General features: G+C 38.0%; 1 protein-coding gene across 1 annotated transcript; it reads right to left on the reverse strand.

Annotated features, from left to right (window-relative positions):
- Positions 1 to 1,402: 1,402 nt before the first annotated feature.
- On the reverse strand, positions 1,403 to 26,723 carry LOC140136277 (acid-sensing ion channel 1C-like). Its single transcript, XM_072158004.1, has 11 exons — positions 26,009 to 26,723; positions 22,465 to 22,632; positions 20,098 to 20,307; positions 19,295 to 19,418; positions 17,744 to 17,928; positions 15,787 to 15,916; positions 13,755 to 13,811; positions 13,156 to 13,326; positions 10,858 to 11,397; positions 3,766 to 3,857; positions 1,403 to 2,109 (listed from the first exon to the last, which is right to left on the reverse strand). The coding sequence occupies exons 1-5, from the start codon at positions 26,563 to 26,565 to the stop codon at positions 17,911 to 17,913; spliced, it is 1,077 nt and encodes a 358-aa protein (XP_072014105.1). The 5' UTR covers positions 26,566 to 26,723; the 3' UTR covers positions 1,403 to 2,109; positions 3,766 to 3,857; positions 10,858 to 11,397; positions 13,156 to 13,326; positions 13,755 to 13,811; positions 15,787 to 15,916; positions 17,744 to 17,910.
- Positions 26,724 to 27,899: the final 1,176 nt, after the last annotated feature.

Below are 27,899 nucleotides of genomic sequence, written 5' to 3' on the forward strand. Positions count from 1 at the left end.
TTGTGGATCACGAAATGCCCTTTTTTGTCATTTTTGGAGCGTCTTAATTCTGTTTTCTTTCTTTTCTTGCGCTGTCAAAGATTTGTGAACTTTTCCCAGGTTTGGCTGTTTTTATGACGCTTAATTGTATACACTTTTCTTTTTACGGATGCGTGTGGGTTATAAGTGGGGGTGTGTTTGTTTGTACGTGAGGTGGTGGGCGAGAGGGGAGTATGTCAGTGTGCTAATAATATGTGAAGGTTAGGTTATGTGTGTGGGTCTGCAGGCGAGTTTATGTAAGTACATTTAGGCCTATGTAAATTAATGTGTATCTGTTTCGTTTTTTTCTTCTTGTTTTGTTGTGTATCAAACCGCATCGCGCACACGGATTTTTAAGTATACATAGTTAGGCACCAGAAACAAATTTGTTCGATCTTTGGACTGACCGTCAATGCTGTTTCGATGCTTATTATTAATGAACTAACAATTAATGATAATTAATGCTGAATTAATATTGGTCAATATCAATACTAAGGATCGACCAAGCATCGATGTTCGAGCAAAAGATCGAACTAATTTGTTTCTATTGCCTTACAAAGAAAATCACACAACAAACTGGTTTAGCTTGCTCTTACTTACCATGCTTACATTATATCAAAAATAGTGCGTTTTATTTATCATCTATTTAGAACTCTTGAGCTGAATTTATACTTATATCGCTGTGGAATTGCGATGAAAAGCAAATTTTGCAATATGTCTCTCGTCGCTTTTGCATTTGTTATGTACTAAACATGGCGATCACGATTGCAGACGACACTTGGAATATTCAGAAGGCGATCTTTTCCGATCTTACCAAACTAATTCTGCTCAGAAAATAGGCTCCTGTTATTCAACCTTTATTTTCAAAGACAGCTGCAAATTAAGACACTAATCGAAACACTAATTTCTATCAAGGGTCTTCGGGCTCTTGATACTAAATAAAATTATACCTGTTAAATACACATTTATATATACACTGTGTACTAACCTCAGCTGCCACTTTGTTGTCAAACGACTCTGACTTGCAATGACACAATTGCGCGCGGATCGCGTGAAAACTCCTGAACAAACATCACGATAATGAAGGTGAATTGTGGACTTAAAACAGTCTTTCAAATGATATATACGTTGAAATTTGCGCGAAGCTCGTGAACATTTTGACTAGGGGCGCTGAATTGGTCAATTCGGCGCCTCCTAAAACGGCATCCAGGGCACGTGCACTCCCTTTCCCCTAGCTACGCCGATTTAGGCTTGTGCATAGTCCGTTTAACAATATTAAGGTGTGGGGGTGACTATGTATTATTATTATTATTATTATTATTATTATTATTATTATTATTATTATTATTATTATTATTATTATTACATGGTAAAACACGACTAAGTTTACACATTGCTCTTCCAACAAGCGTGTTAAATATTAATATATAATTTTATAAATATAAGTCAAACTCCATAACATAATGAACGTATGTCCAGGCACTCCATAAACACAATACAATAAGAGCTAATAAGCATCTCACTCAAGCACACACAACTGCACACTCAAAACCGTCAGCTGAAAAGTTTATTCCATACAACCATTCCGCACACATACCAACAATTCACACAAAGAAACACGCCCACCCGGGCCCAATAAACCAACATTATACCCATTACACACCACGCAGGCATCTCCAATACGCATACAATTTGAGATCTATAGGCTATTACCTACATTTGCTTATTCTTTGATAGCCAGTTATCATTTTTGACACCATTAATTTCGTTAACAATATCAGTTAATCTCTAGACGAATGGAAGATTGATGTATCATCTGCAGCGTACATACTGATTTGAACACTAGAAACATAGTTCGGAAGTTAATTAATACACACAATAAACGGCAACGGCCCTAATATAGACCCTTGTGGAATACCGGATCGCGGTTGTCCATATTCCACTCGATCAATATCGGGACAATAGGCTGTGATTCGGTAGCATTATCTTGTCAATTGGATTTGTGTTTTCTTGTACTGCAGAATGTAAAGATTTCGATGAATGATAACAGACTAGCTCCGAAAAATAATCCAAGGGCACCTCCAATGTCACCTACAAACGAAAAAAAATATCATAACAAATGGACATGGCCGGCATTTTAATATCAATGTAATTTACAAATTTAACTTATTGATGAAATACTATATGTACGCTTAATATTTCTGCTTATAAATATTAATGTTAAAACAAGTCAGGAGTTGTGTACCGTGTACCCTGTGAAGGCTGCGAGAAAGTGTACGTGGGTGAAACCAAGCGAGAGAGTGTACGTGGGTGAAACCAAGCGAACCCTCGGTGAGCGCTTGAGCATACTGCCAAGACAACCTCAAATCAGTCGGCATTAGCAGAGCACAGCAAGGACACCGGACATAAACCGGACATTGCAAATGTTAAAGTCCTCTGCAGAGAAGACAAGTTTTTGCCGAGGAAAGTGAGGGAAGCCATTAAAATCAAACAAGAGACAAGCCCCACCCTAAATAGGGACGGGGCCGAGAACTTTCTAGAATATATGATTCTCTTCTAGAAACACCATCACAAAGGACAAAAAGGACATTGTCAACAACATCTAGAAACACTGTCACTGGAGAATCATCAGTCAGTCTACCAACAGCATTACACCGCTGAGGACGGAGAATGGTTTCTCTGAAATATTCGGTTCAAAAAGTGAGTGTTGTTGACCAGTTTTAAAATATACCTTTAATGTTAAAACTGTTTAATATGTACAACAACATCCAAAATATTGGTTTAAAAAGCCAAGACAACCAACGTTTCGGGAGCATAAAAACACCTCCTTTTAAGTTCCCCTGCTGGTCAGTTGGTACTGCTTTAGGTGTTTTTTTAGCTGCTTATAAATAATCAAGATGTTTTTGTGGAGAGGGAATTAAGCTTAAAGTTTTGAAACAGTAGCACGGAAACCATATTTTTATCAAGTATACAATAAGGACCTTAATGTAATGTGAAAACAAAGCAAATAATGAACGAATTTTAAAGTTATGAATGTTCAAGAAACATCTGGATATTTTGTCTTTTGAATCCTGTGGTAAAATTTGGGGAAAACGCCATGTTGGAATTGATTTTGCTTAAAATCTGACTGTGAACCCTTCCTACCCCCTTAGATTTGTTATTAGTTCATAAAAAACCCAAATATATGAATATTTTGAAGTTCTATGAACAAATTCTATCCCGGTCGGGCCCACATAATATCAAATCTGGACACAGAGATGGTTATACACAAACAAATAAATAAATAAATAAATAAATATAATATGAATTTGGTTCATTTTTTTTTCAAACCTGATTTTTTTCATATTTGTAATGTTTACACACGTCCCAACTTGCACCTGACTATTTAAATATGACTTTATGCCTTCCTATAGAACTGCGTGTTAAATGGCCAAAAAACCAGTGGGATTTCTATCACTTTGCCTTGTTATTCCAGCTTAAAATGGACAGTATAACTCTTCCCGGCAGCTAATACTAATATTATTTCAACATGGTTAAAGAATAACCAAATTAAAATTTGACGGAAATCTTAAAACTTGTGCAGGTTGATACGGATGCTGGCTGTAAGGATTTGAATCTTTGAATCCCCACGGTTGAGTTTTTTTCAAACCTCTAAGATTCATTTCCATGTCTCCACGCATTAGGGATTTACTTCGGGATTTCCCTTGAGCATTGGGGATTTGTTTGGACGCTTCGCCTTATACTTACATATCATTTGGAAAAATTCGTATCCCTTTTGCTCTTCTATCTTCTCCAATTTCAACTGTTCAAAGAAGACATCAACATGGACCAAGTTTGATCTGTAAAGAGATACAAATGTCCAAAGCTTGAATAAACCCGGTAACGTCTACTGTTTACATATAATAGGCTATTGAATTTTAAGGATCTATACAATAATTGTAAACTTAAATAGCAGATGGTTTTTATACACATTGCCTGATTTTGTAAACAGTCTGCGTATTCCTATCTGACTTATATACCAGCAACGACTCACAACCAGATGATTTTGCCTCACTAGCTGTGAATCGTAGTGCTTGGAGAAACTCTGTAGTCGCCTGCACCGAATGAAATACAGATTGAGGCTGCGGAGGACGTTGGCAATTGATTACAGCCATGGTTACAATCAGATGGCATTATACATGTACATTGTCCATAAATAGTTGAGTGCCTTTGTGGACGCCTGCTTAGCTGGGCAGATTATTACCACAATTGTGCATTTGGTGATACAAGCACCGAAATTGTCACACATGCTCCTGTTGGGTCACTTAATACAAAAATAACGTTAGCCAAATTAAAATCCAAGATGGCCGCCATTTTTCAAGATGGCCGCCATCCAATGATGGATATTAATGTTGTGGTGGATAAAGTTGCAATACAAGCACTACAAATTGGACTTAACTGTTCTTTGGGCCTTCCTATGGGTCAATAACAACATATCAGCCACTTAAAAATCCAAGATGGCCGCCATTTTTAAAGATGGCCGCCATTGAAGGCCAAATATTGATATAACCGAAGATCAAAAGGATATACAGGGACCAAAATCAACATCCCTTTGGGTCCATCATCATGAACATTGCAAATAATCATTAGTCACTTGATAATTCAAGATGGCCGCCATTTTTCAAAAGGGCAGTCACAATGCGACACATACAATGTATGCATAATCATATTACAAAGTGTCTAAGGGTCATACAGAACCAAATGTTGCAGTTCATATCTCCCTTGAACCTATCGAGACAAGAATCAACAACTTGTATCTACAAGGTGGGTCCCATTTTCAAGATGGATGTCATTATCAAGATGGTCGCCATTTTCAAGATGGCCGACACCATGCATCACAGCTTAGAAGTAAGCAGCTTGAAGTTAGTATCACATCACTCTTGCCGTTGCTTCGTGATCAACCCCATTATGTTGCCACTATCAAGCATGGCATGGACAAAGTTAGAGACACAGTGGCATTATTGAATCCAGTACTGTCATTGCTGCAGACCAACCACTCGCTACATTAGGCAAGCAGATTCAATGGTCCTGGCCTGGGAATTACGGTGAATACAAGTTTGTGATCATGTTCGAAGGATTATACACATGGAGATGGCTGCATTCCGATCCATTGGATCTCTTCTTAAAGATAGTGGTTGAACAAGTGCATTTCCTTAAGCTGGGGTGGCATCGCCTGGTACTTCAGGGTCTTTCTTGTCAGCTTCAAGCATCACAAGAACGCGCCAAGCACATCACATATTCAGCTGTCGGTCTTTATAGGCTGATGAAGATAGCATACAATGACTATATACTCTAGTGAAACACTTGCGAACAGAAAATACGCAATCAGTTTCGGAGACTGGCAAGAGGGAAATGTCAGATCCCGCAATTCCAATTCTGGTATCTCATTCTCGTCACGGAACTCACTATTCTGACACTGATACGTTCATTCAGAGTTAGCAAACTTTGCTTTGTACTGTGAGGCCTTGTCTGGATAGTACTGATACCATACTTCTTTGCTAACAATAATTTCAATTATGCACGTTGGATACAATTTATGGTAGGGATATGATGACCCTTGAGCAACGCCATCTTGAAGTAACCAATGAGTTTCGGAATGGAAATCATATCGGAACTTCTCAGCAATGGCTATAGACGAAGCTCAAGAACAAGTCAATGCTGTTATTGAAAGTGACGGGGAGCAATTGGTGTGACTGAGGATCCATCAGCCCTCCCTCAGAAGGTGGATGGTCGCTGACACTGAAGTCAACCATCTGGTTTCTGAATATGAAGCAACATCAGAGGCTAAAGATGCAACAGAAAACACCAATCACCATGAGCAAACAATGAAAGTACAACAAGAGTTCTTTGACAAAGCTTGGAACCTAACCAAAGTTCTTCAAGACATGGGCAATCCTTTCCAGGAGTCGTCAAGTGACTGGCTCTTAGCATAAAGGACATTGCACAACCTAGTGTTCATGAACTACTTGGCAAACATTATGAAAGGGGCACTGAGATATTTGGTGAGTTTATCAATCGACTAGAGAGCCAAGAACAAGACTTGTTCTATACATCCATCACAAAGAACACAATTAGCTTCTTCATTCACGAACGTGCTGCCACTGATTCCAAGCAGAAAGCTACACTGTAATCTCTTTTCACAGCTCTTCATATCATGACAAAGCAGGCAGTGTGATATAAACGAGTTCTTCAAATATGAAAACCAGCCGGGTTCCTGCATCTCTGAGTGACAACGGAATGCTATGCACGTGCCCGAAATCTGACCTTACTGATATTCTTCAATCTCAAGTGGTGATACACCAGACAAAGAGCCAGAAGCTATCGTTGTTGATGGATCAGCATTGATAAACTGTCTGTCCTCACGTACATTAACATCATTTGACGAATATGCCAGAGTAACTGTCATCCCATATGTACAAGCAATGTCTGCCAAGTACAAGATAACAGACAATGTCTTTGATGTCTACCTGCCGCCCAGCTTAAAGTCTGAAATAAGATTGAAGCGAGGACCAGGAGCCAGAAGACGGTGACAGAATGGTGCTAAGAACAATACAGAACTCTTCCACTTACTTGCAGACAAAATCGCCAACATGGATACAGTCGATCCGGTAGTCGTAACTAAGGAGGAACTTGCCCTCAGCAATAATGTGATCAGTTTGGACGATTTCTCCATGCAGCCACGAAGAGGCAGATACGCGTATGTTTGTTTTATACGCCAGGCATGCGGTAAAGAAAGGCAAGAAAGTCCTAATGATAAAGGCAAATGATACTGATATTGTCGTTGCAATACCTACTTTGCCATCCTTGCAAGAACTTGGCCTGCAGAAGTTGTGGCTTTCCTCTGGTCAATGATCATATCTGAGATGTATACCAATACATGAAATCGTTGATGCAATTGGCCATGAAAAGACTAATGGAATGCTCTTCGTTCACGCCTTTAGTGGTTGTGATATTGAGTCTGCCTTTCATGGTAAAGCAAAGCCTGGCAAACATGGAATGTGCATAGTGGGGTATCAAATGTTTTCTCAAAACTAAGTAAATATCTGCCAACACTTGATGCTGCTGCTCTTGAGACAGGTTTGTAGTCACAATGTATGACAGGTCCAGCACTGCTACAAGAGTGAATGATGCACGGTAAGAACTTTTTGTTCGTAAGCAGAGATCATTTGATTCGATCCCACCTACTCGAGCTGCATTTATTTGGTAAACAGGCTGCCTACCGTACCAGGCAGGTATTATTTGGAGTCAATCAACAGTATACCAGCCAGAAAATTGGGGCTGGACACAGGAAGCTGATATTTGTAAGATCTTCTGGAGTAACTTTCCTCCTATTGCGACTATTGGGCAAGAACTAACAAAATGTGGATGTACTAAGGAATGTCGTGGACGATGCAAGTGTTACAAATATGGTCTTCCCCGTACACCACAGTGCTCATGTTAATGCCAGGACTGATGAGAACAAGTTTTATCACATTTATGTTAAAACACAGATTTGTAAGCATCAAGGGTACAATCAAGGCTCTTCAATTATGACACTACTTAAATATATATATATATATATAGCTGTATATATTTAGATGATTTGTACTTGATAAGTGACCAAATGAGAGGTTGACTGTAGCTTCACTGTATGACCATTTGATTCTTTGTAACAATGTTTGGTATTCAATGGCGGCCATCTTGAATAAAATGGTGGCCATCTTGGATTTTTAAGTGGTTTTTATTTCTTCATGACAAGATACACAAGGAGAGGTTAACTGCAACTTTTGGTGGTTGTATGACCAATTAATTGTTGTAGCATCAATATATGTCATTCAGTGGCGATCATCTAGGAAGAAATAGCCGCCATCTTGAAAAATACAGTCACCATCTTGGATTTTTTACGTGTTTTATATTTCTGCTTGATAAGTGATACAAAGAAAGGTTAGTTGCAACTTTTGGAGCTTGTATGACCAATGAATTCTTTGTAACATTAATATGTGTCATTCAGTGGCGGCCATCTTGAAAAAATGGCGGCCATGTTGGGTTTTAATTTGGCTAACGTTATTTTTGTATAAAGTGACTCAAAGGGAGTGTCTGTACCAATTTTGGCGCTTGTATCACTAAATGCACAATTGTGGCCATATAAGTCAATAATCTGCCCAGCTAGCTCCGCATCCGAATGAAATGAATGATTCAAGCATCTTTGTTGTGCGAGTATGTGCGTCTTTCAAAGCGGCGAGAAACTGAGAACTAAATGTGCGAACTTGATCATACTACCTTGTACAAGCTAATATAACATTATTAGCTAACATTGATGGACAGACTGTATCAAAATGATTATAAATTACACCGACTAAATGATTGTATAAAGTGCTACTTGTTAGGATGAGTTTGTAATTTGTTGCGAATTTCACGCAAACGAAGAAAAAAGACCTTTTTTAAAAAGTGCTCACTTAACAGAATTACGTTATTCTCATCAGCTACGGCATTCTTAGCAATTTGATTATCTAAAAAATTTACACCAACAAGTTTCAGCAACATGAATTGAAAATAGTCTGAGAAGAACAACTTACAGCCTTTACCATGTTTACATATATGTGATGCGATCAAGCAAAATCAGTCGGAACTCGGAAATATTGATTTTGAGATATAGCCAAACAAAGGCAATATTTACACAGCCGTGACGTTAGTCACGGCTGTGTCTTTTTTCTTACAGGTTCTTTCTTCTTTCTTTCTTTCTTTCTTCTTCTGTCAACCATTACATTTGCTCTAGCACTCACACGCTTACATCGATTTTGACCTAACTTGGTCACAATGATCATTGACCGTGCCCCTACATGTCACATGAAACTTGTGGGGTCAAAGGTCACGCAGAGGTCATAGGGGTCAAAAACGTGATTTCAACTAAAAATGCATCTTCTCCCACAACTTACGTAGGACAGTGACGCCACTAGCACACATGCATTGTTATCATCCAGTGTCTATATGGTGTACACAGATTTGGGGTCAAAGGTCATTAAGGGGTCACTTCCGGTGTAAAACGAAATACCTTCAAAAATTTTTATTAGCTAAACAAAATATAGGGCAGTACGGTATGTTCACATCTGAGTTGCAGTTACCTAGTGTATATGTGATATTTTTTTTATATGGGTCAAAGGTCATTAAGGGGTCATTTCCGTTATAAAACGAAATAACCTTTAAAATGCATCTTCTCCCACAAATTACGTAGGACAGTGATGCCACTTGCACACATGTATTGTAATTACCTAGTGTCTATAGGGTGTACACAGATTTGGGGTCAAAGGTCATTAAGGGGTCACTTCCGGTATAAAACGAAATATCTTCAAAAATTTGTATTAGCTAAGAAAAACGCAGGACAGTAACGGTATATGCACACATAAATTGTGGTTGCCCAGTGTATATGTGGTATTTTTTATTTTGGGGTCAAAGGTCATTAAGGGGTCACTTCCGGTATAAAACGAAATACTTATAAAATGCATCTTCTTCCACAAATTACGTAGGACAGTGATACCACTTGCACACATGCATTGGTGTTACCCAGTGTATATGGGGTGTACACAGATTTGGGGTCAAAGGTCATTAAGTGGTCACTTCCGGTATAAAACGAAATACCTTCAAAAAAATTTTATTAGCTAAGAAAAACAAAGGACAGTAACGGTATGTTCATATATGAATTGTGGTTACCCAGTGTATATGTGGTATTTTTTTATTTTTGGTCAAAGGTCATCAAGGGGTCACTTCCGGTCTGAGACGAAAAACCTTCAAAATGCCCCTTCTGCCACAAGTAACATGGCATAGTGATGCCACATGCAAATGTACATTGACACTAGCCAATGTCTATGGGACTTTCATATATTTTGGGGTCAAAGGTCAATAAGGGGTCACAACACGGCTGTGTTCGTGGTCTTAGACCACAGCTAAGTCTAGTTCCTTTTGTTTCCTCCTGTTTTGGAAACTCTTCAATCGCTCATATCTTTGGAACTGGTTGTTGAATTTCAATGGAGATTTCTGCAAAACGCAGCTTTGCAAATGCTATTTACTATCCTATAAGAAACTGAAAATTTAATATTGCCGAGTTCCGACTGTTTTTGCTTGATCGCATCACATATGTCAGTGATGTATCGTTCGAGTCCGTCCGAATTCAAGTCATCCACTTTTGTTCGGACTCATACTCGGCTTGGACTCGGGCGCAAAAAAACAAACAAAATCGGGATTCGAAGGCGAAACCGAGTCCGGTCCGAATCCAGTCCAATCAAATTATATAACATGTGAAGTATCTAAATATATCAATTATGTGTATAATTTTCTTAAAACATTGTGGCGGTATACAGCCATGTACCATCATGTACAATGGGATTGGTTCAAAATCCTTCTCTGCCTGGAATCCTTTTTTGACTTTCTTGATGATTTATTGATAATGCAGGAAAAAACAACAAAAAAAAAAAAAAAAAACCTGGCTCATGTCCAAAAGATCACTGATCCACTTAGCATGGGTTGCCACTTTTGCCAGTCTCCTGACGCAGGTCAAAGTTGTCAGTGAAATATTAAGGTATATCGTAATTTTGTATTGAGATCATAGCTAAAAGGAATAAAATTATTAGTAACACCGCTGATCTTTCATAAGGATTATAGTTTTGCTAGACTCGGACTCAGCACCTCGGAGTTCTGGACTCGGACACAAAAGGACTCTGATAAAAATGGATTCAGCTCGGTACGGATGAGGTGGACACAGTTATAAATTCAAGCTTCATGCGTGTAACTGAGGATATAAAACGAAACCACATTGGTTACACATACCTCATATAGTCTGTCGTCACAATCTCCAAATCTAGTGTAGGCAACACTTCGGTTTCAGCCACATTTTTCATCAATTCATACTCAGCATCATATGAAGCGTTGAAAACTTGATAAAAGAAATTTTCAAACTGAAACTGATCGTATACGTAATCCACGTAGGTATCATCAACGTCTGCAGTACCGTCATCTAACCCCGTTTTCAGCACATCCCATAGAATGTATGTCTCGACGTAATTTTCGAACCCCAAATCCACCTGCTCCCAGTAGAAGCGGCTCCCACGGCCAATACTCTTGTAACGGTTGGCCCCAATGTTTGGATACACATCGTAAAAAAGATTATTCCCCATCGAGTCATATAGATCATAAGGTACGCTATTAAAGATTGCATGGCTCATGAGATCGGAGACGCGGTCGACAATTTCCGAAGAGGTGAATTGCAGGAATGTTACTCCTTGGGAATTTTGCAGAGAAGCAATGGTCTGGCGAGTCCTCGGGACGCTACTTTCCAATAGTCCTTGAAAATATTCAAATGCCTCGTACCTATAATGAAACAGAAACAAAATATTATGTTGCGTTTTTCCGCCATAGCAGTATTTTTGATATTTTAATACCACAAATTTTGAGATCAAATTTTGAATATTTGGTTTCTGTGCATGAGATATTTGACATTTGACCTTATTTACTCAACAGGGTGTCCCAGAATGATTTGTACCGTGTTTGCAAAAATAACTAAAAATAGAAGACGGGCAGTGTTTCTAATTTTGATACCTGCATTATAATGTTGGACATGTCTTCTAATTATTCTGTTAATTTCAGCACGCTACCTTTATTTGTTTTGGCGTGGCATGCAATAATGTAAAATCGATGAAAAACCTGCTTTTAATTTTCAGCGCAAACGACTCGCATACCCTTGAAAAATGGCACAACACACTTGATCAACTTATGGAGTCTTTTTATGTATATTTAATGTAAATCAAACAACTTTCATTCTTTAGCTAATTTCTTCTTTTATTGTTTCAGTTTCTTTTCTGTTATTTTGCTTCTACTTTCGAATCGTATTCTCAAAATGGTAAAAACAAAGGTGTTTACATAATGTCTGTCAAAACAACAACGGAAAGCAAAAAGCAATGCAAAGACGGAAACTGGAAAGATGAAACGGCTGTAATCCAATGATTACTTCGTAACGTCATAAATAATAGATAAATATCGGCCATTTAGTGGAAATATGAACGGGGCACAACTAAAATACCTGCATAACTTTTTCCCAAATAACCGTGCTGAACGGTTAGTAATTTTACAAATTTTCAAAATAGGTTGCACTGTCAAAACTTAGAATTCACCATTTTTTCTACTAGAAATGTCCAAATTTAAAAATCTAAAAAATCTGAGAAAGCTAAATATATGTAAAACTAAAAATGAAAAACAATATGACCAATCAACATGCACTTCATACCTAAAAAATTCCATCTTTCCCGGTATAGATCATTCTGTGACACCCTGTATAACTCCCGAACTAAGCATCCTAGTTACATTGGCTGCCGGTTGGTTACAGAATTGTTTACAAACTGTTGCTCATTGTTTTTAAATCACTAAATGATCTTGCACCAGAATATATCAAATGTCTCCTCCAACCATATAACCCTCCTCATATGCTCCGTTCTAGTGACAAATCGCTTCTCTGCGAACCCCGTTCAAAACATTCATGGGGGGATAGGGCTTTTTCAATTGCTTCACCACGTCTCTGGAATACTCTGCCAACCCACATTAAACTAAGTACATCTTTAACACAGTTTAAAAGTTCTTTAAAAACTCACTTAATGAAAGAAGCATTTTACTGATGTGCATCACCATATTTTGTTCACCTATTGATTGTTGTTCATGTGTAGATTAAGTTGTAATGAAAATTAATTTTTATTTTGTAGTTTAAGTTAATCTTTGTATCGCGCCTTGAGCGCCATTGATTTGGTGGAGATGTGCGCATTAGAAATTCACATTATTATTATTAGTGTAATATGACAATTGACTTTTTTTTATTCCTAGCAATGAGAGGTACAATTTGAGATATTACAGCATGATTACAGCATGATAGAACATACATTAACTTTTGACCCCATTATGACCTTGGACACTTGTGGGAAGCATAGGGGCAAAGAAAAAATGGAACAAATTCTAGTTTTATTCTTTGAGGTGTAAGGATGCAAAAAAACATTGGTTCCACTAATGTAGGGAAAAAAGGTCCCAAATCAAAAATCACCCTTTAGCGCCCTGTACTATGCCCCTAGTATCCCAGAAACTTACGAAACTACATCGCCAAAACCCAATGCCACAAACTCCCAATCCTTATTTGACGCTAATACGTTTGGTACAGCATACGAAGGAAATAAGCTTTGTGAAAGAGATGCTTTATAATAAGTCTGATGACACGGGGTAAACAATTACAAACCTCCTGTCGAACTATGCTGAAAGATTCTAGAATGAAACAAAAAGCTCAGAATTAGACCAGAAATTCATATCGAACAATAGCAAGTGATTTGGTCACATTGGCGACACGTTCATCGTAAATGGTTATCGTAAAGGGAATGTGGAATCATGTGACGATTCAATTTGTACGTGCCTTCGTTCTCTCACCCTCATATTGGGGTCTTCCAGAAAATGCAGTGTATACGAACTCACGGAATTGTCATTTGGAGGCATGAGCCCCTCAAAATTAGGATTTACGATTGAGAACTATTTTTGCTGGATTTTTTCAAATTTAGACACTGAACATCTGGATTTTCAGCAAACATGACTCAAAATACAGTATACGGAAATCCATTTACACAGACTAAAAAACGTTTGCTTTGACACCCCTAATGCAATCATTTTTCTAGGCGAAAATCGAAAACAAAGTTTCTTACCTAAGGTTTTATAAACGCAATTGGCGAGTAGATCCGGGGAACAAAACGGAGCCTCGCCTGTGATCATAAAAATAAAATCATTAGTCGTGGTCGAAAAACTATAGGGTCATGTTAACACAACCATCAGAACATTATCGATCCACCTCCGGCCCACATTACCCGTGTTCACATTTTGTTAACACCCGTGTTACACCCAGCGTAAACTTACGCTAATAGCGATAGAAAATTCCACAAATATAGCTAAATATTTCAACTCCTGTCGTGGCGTGTCCACACTTAGCCTTCTCCTAACACTACGCCAACCAGTTCCACTTCCCATAGCAAAAAGAAAAGGTATCGGTATAGTTCCGGCTACTATACGGGATAGTATCCGGTAGGTATTCTGGAGCTATCCAAAAGTATCTGCTAGCAGATACTAGTTGGATACTAGTATCGGTATAGTGGTACTATTCCGATACTATCCCGATACTAGTATCTGATACTATAGTATCGGAATAGTACCCGCTTTCAGCTGGCGCCAATCCATGTCACATGACTAATTAGAATAACTGCCATATCGGCTTGGAGCCAAATTGCTATACAGTCAAGGAATGAGTTCCTCTGATTCAAAGGATAATATATACTGTTGTACAAGGAATTGTACAGTGTGTGCTATTTCTGGGCTTCACAATACAGGTATGGTTGTATTGGGTGACAGTTTTTGAACAGAACTTTATATTTTATCTTAATTTAGTATAAGCTTAAGAACATCGTACAATGTAGGCTATATCAAACCACGGAGTATGTTGAATTCTGCACCCAAGACAAAATGGTGCTCAATGCATGCAATAAATGTGAATGTGTATATGTGTTTAGCATGCAATTGAGCATTCATAAGGTACATTTTCAATTGCTTTTTGCCACAAATTTCAATGCTGCATGTATGTGCAATAATCAATTGCTACACATTTCACATTTAATCATGTACAACTATAATCATTTGAAATTTTCCAGTGACCTTGTCCGTATACCATGTAAATCTCTGGACATATCTCTATGACCATATTTGGGCAAAACAATTTACATGCGAAACAAATAGTATCAGACACTATCCCGATACTAGTATCAGGTACTTTCCCGATACTAGTATCGGGCACTATTCCGATACTATTTATCAGTGTCTCCCAGTAACAGTATCGGATACTATCCCGATACTATATGTCCATATATGGGCAAAAAATTTGCATGTGAAACATATCCGGATACTATACCGATACTAATATCCCACTAGGTAGCGGGTACTATTCCGGTATTAGTATCAGATACTATCCCGATACCTATTATATTTTGATATGGGTTCAACTAGGCTTATCACTTCCGGTGTTTCCGTGACCTTATTTCAACCGCACGAAATTTAATTTCTTAGCTCCGACTAAAAAGATCACAAAAGATCAAACTTACACTGGGTGCCAGGGGTAGCTGCGTTCCGATTGCAAAATACGCCTGGCGGATACTACCCCCATATTTCACCTAGCTCGCCTACTCCCGGGCGCCTACTATTGTCCGAGCAAATCGTCGGATTTACGCCTGGCGGGACGTACTGACTGTCGCTCACACTCATTCCACTCCAGCTCCACGTGGCGTACCTCAACGTTGTATTGTAAAACACCCCCAACCTCACCCCACCCCACCCCCACTCGGGGCCCCGAAAATAGTCTCCACAGCAGCCAATTTGGTTCCGCTCCCTCCACACAAACAGTCTGCCAATAATAACGAACGAGTTCTTTTTGATTGGCTAGCACTTTTCCCATGACGTCATTTAGCACGTGCTAATTATTCAGCCAGGAGTTCAACCCACTGGCAATCAAGTGCCCGGATGCATCTCTTCTGATCAGGTTCTCATAGACTTTGCATTGTCGCCCTCTTAGCTAATCAGAAACGGCGTATGCGTGGTCATTGGCAGACTGTTTGTGTGGAGGGAGTGTAACCAAACTGGCTGCGAAGCCTCGGAGATTACCCCGAACACAACCCAAACCTGCTCGTATAATAATACCTCGCATGTAGTAGGTGCGGCATTGACATTGTTCCACAAGGTATTTTGTCTCGCAATCCAGAAAGCATTTGTCGTTTGTATATCCCTTGTTCTTGACACATTTACTATAAGGCGAGCCGAGTTTCTCAACCTGAAAATATATTCCAATAAAATAAAGAATTAGCGTACGGTTGTTAGATGGCATGTAGAACTGTATTCATTTTTAACCAAAGTTGAACACTGATGGCGCCATTTATATTAAATCTTGTTTGCATCGTTGCAAGGGGCAGTGACTTGCATAATGGCATAAAACATCCGACAACTGAGTAACAAATAGCACGAAAATTTCCTTTAAAAATTATTATGAAATGAAATGAAATGAATAAATCATCTTATTGGGCTAAATTAACTTAAAATAGCGCCCTCAATTTGCACACAAGTATACAATTTATAGAATAACAAGAGCGGTTACTGCACCGCAAACTGGTGGACCGAGTTAAAGCCATATTATAACATTTGCTGAGGAAGACGCCCTCACTGAATTTTTAAAATTCCTTTTTTAACACGATTAAATTGTACTTTATTAAACCAATATACCCTGCAAAAATCAAGACTCTAAGTGCTGTAGTTTTGTCAAAATCCGTGATTTTGAATGAAAGGCTGATTCAGCGCTTTATTATTACGATGGAATTATTAGTCGAACGCATACACGATGTTCATAACACACAGTACGTCACGGCGTGCGGGACGGTGATATACACAACAAAGGGTCGTACCACAACATGACCGAAGGAGTGGTAGGTATTGGCGACATGTGCGCTGGTAGTAAATTCTAATTTTCTTTGCTTTGCCGTAGTTGTTCGGCTCAAAAATAAAAGGGATATATCTGACAGTAAAAGCTAACATTTTATGGCAAAGAAATGCTAATCTATTTTGTTTGAAAATGTTCGTACCTTATAATATTGCTTTAAGCCTATCCCGTTGACCCCATATGACCTTTGACCTTGGTTGACCTCTGTCTGATGACCTTTGACCTCGGATGGCATTAATTAATTAATTAATTATTAATTAATTCATTTATTTATGTTTTACTTATTTATCTGACTATACTTTCTCTCTCTCTTTCTCTCTCTCTCTTCATTTAGAGGGTTAATATAATGTTGCATCCACATTGCACAACATTGTAAAATCCTATAAGGGGTTATAGGACCTTTATTTCACCTATATGAATTTGGCAAGTTGCCACATACTATACGTGTCCTAACCTGTCACCCATACAGCAGCACTGAATTAAGCTCACTTGCATCTTTCTTATTTTTTTCTCTTTTATTTGACACCACTCGGAGGGTTATAGGTTTGTGGAATTTCGAGATATGCCCATTTAAGACTGGTTAGTCAGTTAGTAAGCTAGTAAGTAAGCTAGTAAGCGCGTAAGCTAGTAACATACACTAATGTAGGGTGTTCCCGCTATGCGGTCCACTGACCAAAAATTAACACAAAAAGGCAGAAAAAGATGAGAAATTTGATAAAGAATGGAAGGTTTATGTTGAAATAGCTAAAATATTATGTATGTATATTAGTATGGTAGCTGTTGGAATTGTCCAGGTCTAGAATCGAAAATTATGTTTTGTTAGAATAATTAATATAAATGATCACATTAAACAACAAGGACACAGAATACGACATTGGGGTGTGCGGCAGTAGAGAAATGACCGTATTTGCCGGAACGGGTTAGGGTTAGGGCTTCCAGCGAATACGGTCATCGTCACTCTCGTAGGGACCCTCGTGTGAATATAATGCATTTATGCATGTAGGCGTTGTCAACTTATAATGACTTAGTAGGATTGCATTTGTTTGAATACATCTATGCATGAGACCTTGTGATAAAATACGTCACTTGCAGTTAACGTTTTCAATATTCCAAACATAATTAGGGTATGCGAGCTAAAGACAATTCTTCTCTTCAAAATCCATGTACCTTTGTAACCTCGAGCCCAAATGCAACATGAGAACCTGGTTGTATTTCCTTTCCACGATCATCCATATTAGGTGGCAATTCATTCTGCGCATGTGCAAGTATTTTGAATCCAACACTCTCACGTGGAGCCGCGACGTACAGTTTCTGTTGTGCATTCAAAATGAGACTCAAACCTCGCCGCTGCCCTAAAATAAAACCATACGTTGAAACTGATTTTGTTAATCAGTATTATTATAATACATATTTGACATGTTTGATCAGGGAAGCAGTTTGATACATAAGTTTGATATGAACAAAACAGGTCCCTTTTTTTCCATGAGAAAACAGATGGCAACTAAGTTGCTTAAAAGGGTGTTGGCTCTAAAAGAAAGTTGTGCCTTGTTATGTAAATCAGTTTTCACGCTCCGTAGCTTTTACACTAGATTTCGGAGCTTGCTCAAACCTTCCCCTGTTTTTGGGTGTGCAGGGTCGTTCCTACACCAGAAGAATGAAGCATGAATATATCGTGCGGAGTAAATAACACATTAGTGTACTCAAGAATGGAATGGATATCCACACCTACGGCCTAACGTCTAGGCCAGATGAAAAATTCAATACACGAGACTATCAGGGGGAGCGGGTTAACGACGTTGTTTCTCCTCGCATTGCACCACGGAGGACCGGGATCGAGCCCCGGCGGTTCCCAGACAATCTAAAATGTATTTACAGATTCCAGTACATTATTAGCTCTTGCAGGTTTTTTCCGGGTTCTCCGGTTTCCTCTTGCATCGAAAACTGGGCTTTCTTCCCTTGGAATTGGAGGTACATGTATTGGAAAATGGCGCAAATTGTCTGGGTAAAAACCGAAAAGCGCCAATAAAATGCAAGCACCAAACCCTTATTCTTTGGTTCACCTCAATGTTCGGTATCGACATAAATGCTTTTTCGCGGTTGCGCTGCAAGCATACCGACAAACCGCCCTTGTAAGCGTGCGTGTACACTCTTCACGATTAACTTTACGCGAGCGATTCCATACTGCGACCACCGAAATACGCACCTACGTCACTACTGAACTTGAGGCGAAACAATGTATAGGAAAGTTTCTCCAATCCCATCTTTGGGGTCATTTTGGTTCACAAACTTCAGACACCCAGGGAGCATCCACCGAACTCATAAGGCACCGAGCACGAAAACAGTGTTCAATGGTTCCAAGTTACACACACTTCACACAAATTTTCTCAAGACCCCGGGTTCAAGGCGAGTTACTTTCGTTTACACCTATGTGGGCAAAGTAATGCTATCCATTTTTAAACCGGAAACTTACTGTGACCCATCTAGACGCCGAATTGACCCGGGCATATAATTAAACCAAGGTCACAAGTACTTTAAGGTCAGCACTCGAGAAAATCAAACTAATATCATTCGATCACGGGGATATCGTGACATCCCCTAAAATTCTTGGGGATAACTTTGGGGCAAACTTAGGATTGGAAGGTTTTTTGCTCGAGAACGACGTTTGATTATGCAAAAAATTCTGCGGGCGCGCCTGAAGATTTTTTTCGAATTATTTACCTGCTTGATTGACGTCCAGCGTGGGTCGACCATCTCTACCGCTATTGTAGGTATAGCATACCCATAGTTAGTCAGTATAGGTGTGAAATTTCCCGCGTTACACGGCTCGTCGTTGAAAGTACATCTGTATAAACAGTATTATAATAAATATTACAAAAATCTGTATTAATGCTGGGTTGTTCACTCCCCAGTTTGTATAATGATTTTGTAATGTAATAGAATCAGAACGGTACCGGACGGAACCGGTTGTCAACCGCCGGACGAGTTTTGATTTCATCCCTCAACAAATATTTCAACAATACCATTCTAGAGAGGTTGCCAATTAAAGGCCGATTCAGTGATTTGGTCATCCGGACGATCGTAAAAATCATCAAAATTCAGATTTTGGTACCTTTGTCATTGTCATAGATGTGCTAACAAAGCTTGCAAGTGGTTCAGTCGAAAGCTGTGTATTTCATACAAAATAAGGCATTTTACATGAATGTGTAATTTATATACTGACAGTATAATAAATTAGCTACATATATTTGAATGGGGATTTAACTTAGTCTTGCATTGCAAAAATACCAAATGACAATTTGAATGACTTATCCTTTACTTTTAAACAATTTATAAACGATTTTAAATCTTACACTTTCGCTGGAATCACTGAATGGGACTTTAATTTTAGACACTTTTCCCGAAGTCAATATCCCAGCAATTCTCCACCACCAGGAATTGAACCCGGGACCTCATGCATTAAAGGCAAGTACCCTAACCATTAGTCCATGCTCTACCCTTTTGTAATGAATTAGTGTACTTACGCGGCCAACATTTCATCCAGTCGATGAGAATGTTCCAAGATGAACGAATGTAGGTCCATATCACCCGGATAATGGTCGCTTAATTCTGGCTTTTTTGCCTCATCAATGTTGTTACCTATTCCCATCTGTGGGAATAGCTGACGTAGTTGACCTAGCCCAGGATCCACAAGTCTGTCATATCCTCCGTAGGAATTTATTAGTTTGTCATACCTAGGAACACCAAAGCATTTCCAGTAAAAATTTAAGTGATATTAAATGTGGGGATTTGAGTTGTATTCGCTATATATGTACAACAATTGGAACACAGTCTGCAAAGACCATGCACCTTTCACTTTCAAACCAATCTTGTTAAATCCCATGCGTTCCCTTACACCTCGCCTACTCCAATACATATAATTTAAATTTAATATTCTTTCCTTCGTTGATGAAATTCCTTGAACAAATCAAACCCCTTGCATTTCCTCACATCACATCCAAGCTCACATTGGGCGCGCCATTCCCTTTTAAAGGAATCTTTTATTTATTTTCAAGCTTGTTGTTAGCTAATGGTGCGCTTTTTGGCATCTAGAGCAAATCGAGGTTCAGAACAGAAAGCCTTAACTCACTTTTTGGCAATTTTGAGATTTTGGTACCAAAATAATCACAAATACCCACAGATTCTTTTTGTGAATATAATGGGTCAGTTTTTGTGTAAGAATGGTTATGTATTACACCCACAATTTTCTGTCAGGCCAATTTGCAAAACATCGGTAGATGCTAAAATTTGAGGGTTTGGCCAAAGTTAGGGTCAAACAATTTTCAATCTCGTCATTATTAGTTTCGTGAGGTAGATATTTGTAATATCTTTCATTGGATACCAAAAATGTAAAAATCAAGGCTTTTGTTAATAAATGACATGCATTGATGTCTGACGTCACGCGCCATTGCTCACGACACTCAACACATCGCACATCGTCATCATCCCTATATCTTCGTGTTAAAAATTGCCGTGATAGTACAGCGAATCCTCTCGTTTTTTAACAGCTACGCATCGCGATTTTGTTCGAGATAGGCCGAGCGACTCAGGCTAAGCATACCATGACTATCATATGAGATACCACAGGATTTTGTTTCCAGTACACTCACTCGAAAAGCAGTACACTAATTAGCGGGGCCTTGCAGCTTGCTGTGGATATCTTTTACTGCATTTTTAATGTAAAAAATTTGAAATCCAATGTAAAAATTGAGATATATTTAATTTTGAGAATGACAATTATACTTTATAGGTATAAAGGAATGCGTTTAGCCCATTTAGTTAAGTTCCAGGTACACGTCCTATAACACAATGCATATGGAAACTTTTTTTTATCTGTGTCAATAATAGAATATTGATTTCAACGGAGTATTGAGCTGTATGGAAAAAAAAAAAATTATAATACAGGGTGTTGACACTGTGCATCGCTTATAACCAGGAAAAAATAGATGAAGGAGAGAAAAGCGCATAATAATGGTGGCTTTCAACTAATACTGAGTGAAGAGGGCGCAGACTCGGAAAAAACAACACCCCTTCAAGTGCCTTCTGGATACGTCACTAATCAGTGATTTGCATAAAGAATATATTCCTATTTAAATGTTAGTTTTCACTGATCACATTATCCCCTTTTAATTTCGAGCCAAACAAAATTGATTCAAAACGAAGAAAGTTGCTATTTCATTCCTGCGCCTACAATGCGTGCATGTATTAGTTCGCCGATCGTATTATTATAATGAATATTGGCGTAGCTTCACACAGCTGGGACGAACAAACATGACGTAAGACAAATAGCGATATGCACACAGTTTACGTCAAAACGTAAGAAAGAAGTGGTTAAATTCTGATATGTTACTCAAAAACTCAAATCAGTAACATAAAAATACAGGCCAAGACGTATTCAAAACTTGGATTGGTTTTGGTTAGGCGCACAGTTATTTCTCCAATGGGGTCCAAAACGTGATTATTTTTGTTAATTTGTGAAATAAAAAGCTAATTTCTCCCAAGTGTCAATGGCACTCCCTCACTGAAAAAATAAGCTGGTGCAACCATTGACTGTGGATCACAATGACGTAGATTTCTTTTGACATGGGGTGTGGGGTGGTAAAAATTCTTGAAGTATTAATAGTGAATCCAAGTTTTTAGGTTAAATGGTCAAATATGAGGTTAATTTGGTAACAAAATCCATATATAAGCGTAAAGATGGGGTGTGTGTGGGTGGGGTGTGTGGGGGTGGGTGTGTGTGTGTGTGTGTGGGGGGGGGGGGGGATTGTATAAACCACCCCATATCAAAACATGGGGGGGGGGAGTAATCCCCCCAACCCTCCGGGATCTACGCCTATGGACTGGATCATTACCTGAATAGATTGACATTGCAAAGAGTTACAGCTGGGAAATCTAAATATTTGATGTCTTCGATGCCATATTTGGTATTGCTTGGGAACGTGCTGTACTTCTTGATTGAGTTGATGACTTGGTAAAGCAGTCCAGCGAGAGCTAAACACACAATCACTGTCCAAAAGAATCTGAAAGGATAAAAATAATCATAGTAACAATACACTAAAAATGGCAAGCGCACTAATAATTAAAATTTAAATAATTATATATTTGTTAATGATTATTATAACAATAAACAGCACAACAAAATATAATAATAAGGCCAAAAAACCAACATGTTTGTTTCCTGTAGCAGGTCAAGAAGCGGTTTTTTATTTATATTTATTATATTATATTTTATTTATTATATTTTATTAATCCATGTCTTCAAATGAAAAAAAAACAACCTTTTTGCTGCAAATTGGAATGGGAATTCACAGTGGGTCTCTCCGATCCCCTTTCAACCTGCAAATTAAAAAAAGCTATTAAAAATGTGTGATGTTTTCTCCAGTAGTTTTTCAGTACGCTCGTTTATTGTGTGATGTGTAAATGTTTACTCCAGTAGTATTTTACAATATTTTTTGCGATTTTTTCCGGTTTGGGTTTTTTTTCCTTGTAAGTGAAAACAAAATTTCTAATGCGCAAAATAAGCCGTCAAAAACATACTGCGCGCGCTACGCGCTACAGGAAACAAACTTGTTTTTGTTTTTTGACCTAATAATAATAATAAAAATAATATTAACAATAATAGTGTTTTTTATAAGAAAAATTCAGACAGCTGAGATAAGACTCAATTCAGACAGCTGAGATAAGTTATGTGATGAATACATATGGCACAATCAGTGGTTTAGCATGAATCATCGTATGGGGAAGGGGACCAGGTCTGATTGGAGAAAAAAAGCCGTTTTTGGCAATTTTCCTATGGGATTTCCTAAATGTTCAAATCGATGGGGGGGGGGGGCACGTGCCCTCCGTGCCCCTAAGACACTACGCCACTGGGCTCAATATATAGATATTGGATCAGGTGGATTTTGGCTTGCCCCAGTAACTGAGTGTCACTTTAAAACAAAAGTTCTAAAGCACGCATAAAAAATCCTGAAAATAAAAATAAATCGATATCCTTTTTATACTACTACTATCAAAAACAATTATTTTTTGATATAAACATTAAGGGCTCGGATAGTGACGTTTTCACGTAGCAGACATATCGAATTGCATTTTGAAAACGGGGAATGTCCTTCTGATATCAAATAATTTTGATTCTTTGAAATTCGCGATATGAAACACATTTTATGGCAAATTATTAAAAAATTGATATTTTTATATTTTTTATATTTTAGTCCTAAATGTAAATCTACTGATATGTACTTAAAGTGTATATAGCTGGGAGGAAAAAAATGACCTTCAGTATTGAACATTTGTATTACGTTGTATATCGCGAATTTAAAAAAAAATCAAAATTATTTAATATCGGAAGAACATTCTTCGTATACAGTATCAGGAGACTTCCCTGATCAGCAGAGGCGTAGCAGGCGGGGGACAAGGTAGACGAAATCCATGGGCCCCGAGGGTTCAGGGGCCCCGGGCAAACTAAGCGAAAATGAAATAAGAGGAAAAAGAGTAGGAACGAAAGAAAGAAAGCGTGGGCCCTGGCTTTAATGATTATACCTGGGCTTCAAGTTCAGATGTTAAAGCAGAGCCTTGATGACTGATATTGAACATGTAGCTCTTTAAGTGCAGTGTACGTATTGTCAATTATATTGACTACTAAATTTAATAACGAAACTAAACATTAAAAGCGGTTGGGCGGCTTTTCATAGTGCAGTTGAGGTTCAATACAATTATAAATGCTATTAAACTGTCCTGATTATGTCTTCTGTTCAGTTAATTTACTACATGAAAGTATGTGCCTTAATGTTGTGACATATTGTTTTATTAGTACCAAGTAATAAAAAGTGCAAACGTGAAAACGCTTTATAATTGCTTCGGAGATTGGGATAAATCCCCCCAAATATTTTAATAAATGTTGACGCCTGCACTTTTGCACCATATTTCACCATTTTAGCTTCAAAATGACGAAGATGTTAGCGCGCTTCGCGCATGTGAACCATAAACCTACTCGGACACCAAAAAGCTCCAAGAGGTGCTAGATTCACTATACTTCAGGAATTATTCTCCAACCCCATCCCCATATCAAAAAGAAATCTATGCCACTGGCTTCAGACGTGTTAGAGGAGTGAATCTTGTGCAATGGTATTATTTACTTTGAAAAAATATCCATAGTAATACAGACCTTCTTCTTTGAATTGAATGTGGAGAGCATGAGAGATGGACGTAGGACTACATGGGTTAGGTATTATGGCTGATAAAGGAAATGTTAAAAGGGCCCGCACTGCTCCTTGTCCATGGGCCCCCGAGGCTCATGTTACGCCCCTGCTGATCAGGGAAGTGGCTGTGTTGCTATCCAAGCTAGTCCTAATGAAAGGAAAATATGTTTTTTCAACCACCAAATGTACATGATGTAATAATATGATATGAAGTAATAATAATTATTTCTTGTTATTTCATTTTAAATAAAAATGGTACCAGGTGTTTTGAAGCACCTTTGTGTGTGCTGTTGGAACCAGCTTAATAAACTGGGCTTGTTCTGAAGGACTAAATTAACTAATTGATCAGTATTTTATTTAATTCAACGGCAAATTATTTTTCTCTTTTGGTAAAAAGTTGCATATCGAGAATTCCAATTTGATAACCGAATTTGAGGTATCCGCTATCGTATTTGCATAATCGCTATTCACTTTAGTAAATAGCCCTACTGATGGACCCAATATCTATCATTATATTATATATCACCAATATGGAACTTAATTGGGCAGTAATAAAAATAATGTCCTTCTTGTACATGGAACTGAATAAAAAATTATTTAATTAATTTTTAAAAAAACCCTCTTAGATAAATAAATCAAATTGATCTTAGCGGTTCCGTGCACAATTAAATTCCATATTGTGATATATAATATCAAAAGGTCCATCAGTAGGGCTATTTACTAACGTGAATAGCGATTATGCAAATTAAATAGCGGATACCATTCGGTAATCACATTGGAATTCTTGATATGCAACTTTTTACCAAAAGAGAAAAATAATTTGCCGTGGAATTAATTAAATACTGATCAATTAGTTAATTTAGTCCTTCAGAACAGGCCCAGTTTATTAAATTGGTTCCAACAGCACACACAAAGGAGCTTCAAAACACCTTGTACAATGTACCAATACCATTTTTATTTAAAATGAAATAACAAGAAATAATCATTATTACTTCATATCATATTTGCATCATGTATATTTGGTGGTTGAAAAAACATATTTTCCTTTCATTAGGACTAGCTAGCAACACAGCCACTTCCCTGATCAGGGAAGTCTCCTGATCAGGAGATCGGCCCGTATAAATGATGTGCTCTCAGGCCCCACAAAAAATACTGTGCAACGGTGGTTGACCGACCCCTTAGATAAATGTCAATTTACCTCATCAAATACGACAGACTGTTATTTCCAGCATGCTTCAAACCATCAAATCCTGTCTCTTGGAAAAATTCTTGGAAAATGTTCTCATCCGCTTCCTGCTGAGATCCACTTGCCTTAGAGTCACTGGATTTCGTCTTTGATCTTGATTTCTCCGGGTACGCGGTATCGCTATCGCTCGAATACTTGAATATGAACATGTTGTCATCGTAAGTCATGTAGGACTCACCCGACGAGGTCTTGACCTCATTGGAAGCTGCTGCTGGCAGAATTGGCTCATCATTGTGATTTGGCGAAGCCATCCAAAATCCATGATTGCTGTGTGCTGGAGATTCTGCCCTACTAGAAGGATCATGTGTAGTATATCCGTAAGGATCTCTCGCAAAACCACCAAAAGGATCCGGTCTTGTTACATTAATCCGCTGAGTAGAGCCACGGCCACCATTTGCATTTGCATTTGGTACATAATATGGCGCTCCAAGTTGAGACGTATTACTTTGCCGGTTTGGTCGAGGACTGATTACCCCTGGTGTGCCGAGTTGTCTCCAGAGTCGACTCATCTTTCGAATGATTATAATCCGGGAATATGACTACATTTGATTAGTATTTAAAAATTGTGTACTCAAAATGTGGCTATATTAAAGCCGCTTTCTTCGTAAATGGATGCTGTCTTTGGGCGCATTCATTTGCATTGTTGAGTAGTTCATTTTACACAAATTATCGCTCGCATGGATAGATTTTTCACTCGCCCACGTCACGTCCAAGTTTAACTTTATTTATTTAGTTACCTGTTCATTCGCGGTATATGCTTTATACATTAACCCTTTCAACACCAATATGCAGTCACAAGTCCGATGTTTTACCATAAAAATGACATGCAAATTGTACTTATTAGAATTAACGAAATGTAAACTACTTAAAAAATAGCTAGCCTAGTACGATCGATCCAATATACACTGGTCATCTGTTTTAATATTTAAAAAAAAACCTCTCAATAGGTATAGTTTTGATATTGCCAATAGGTAATACTATTTTAACAGTTTCCCATAAAGTTAAAATGTGTGTGAAAAATCACTGGCAAAGAACAATGGTACTTGTGCGTGTCAGTTCTGCTTCAAGTTTTTACTTCACTTCCAATATGAAATGAACGCTAATTCAGGTGGATAATTTGATGTTTATTCAAACTGAGGACCGTCAGAGTACGATAGCTCGAGCGTAAATTATTTTGTTTGTAAAGTGGTACCTACAATGCCGTAGTTAAGTTTTCGACTTTTACGTAAGTTATGTTTTTGTTAAGTAAGTTATGTTTTAGTAAGTAAGTATGCAATTTTTTTACACGGGTAACATGTCAAAGAGGGTGTTTCAAATATATGTCCTTAAAAATAATTAGGTGCATTTTACAATTGAGAGTCTATTTAATTTATATGCTGTGTCATTTATATTTCTAATCCCCGATATTAGGAACAAAAATATTGGATATATGTTTAAAACCTCATGGTTAAGTTTCGACTTTTACGTAAGACTTATATTTTTGTTAAGTTAGTATACAATAGTTGAAAGTTATGTAAATTTATCTGTTGTGTCATTAAAATGTCTAATCATGCAAAATATCATGTTCAATTTTTACGTAAGCGATGTTTTTGTTTAATAAGTTAGTATACAATAGTTGAGAGTTATGTAAATTTATTTGCTGTGTCATTTATATGTCTGATCGTGCTGCACACATGAACAAGAATATTGGATTTATGCTTAAAATCTCAAGGCACATTAAACCCATAATACGTGATTTACTCCACAGCGACACCCTCAATTTTTCGTGAATATCTTCTTTTTGTATTATTATACGCGCTGGAATGAAATAGCGGTTTTCTTTGTTTTATCTCATTTTGTTATT

The sequence above is a fragment of the Amphiura filiformis genome, chromosome 16 (assembly GCF_039555335.1).
Source record: "Amphiura filiformis chromosome 16, Afil_fr2py, whole genome shotgun sequence".
Lineage (NCBI taxonomy): Eukaryota > Metazoa > Echinodermata > Ophiuroidea > Amphilepidida > Amphiuridae > Amphiura > Amphiura filiformis.

Coding starts and splice junctions, on each gene's coding strand:
- LOC140136277 (XM_072158004.1), bottom strand. CDS start 26,565: ATGAGTCGACTCTGGAGACAACTCGGCACACCAGGGGTAATCAGTCCT. Junction 22,633..26,008: donor AGTCTGTCGTATTTGATGAG/GTAAATTGACAT, acceptor TTATCCTTTCAG/ATTCTTTTGGACAGTGATTG. Junction 19,419..20,097: donor CTGGATGAAATGTTGGCCGC/GTAAGTACACTA, acceptor CTGTTTATACAG/ATGTACTTTCAACGACGAGC.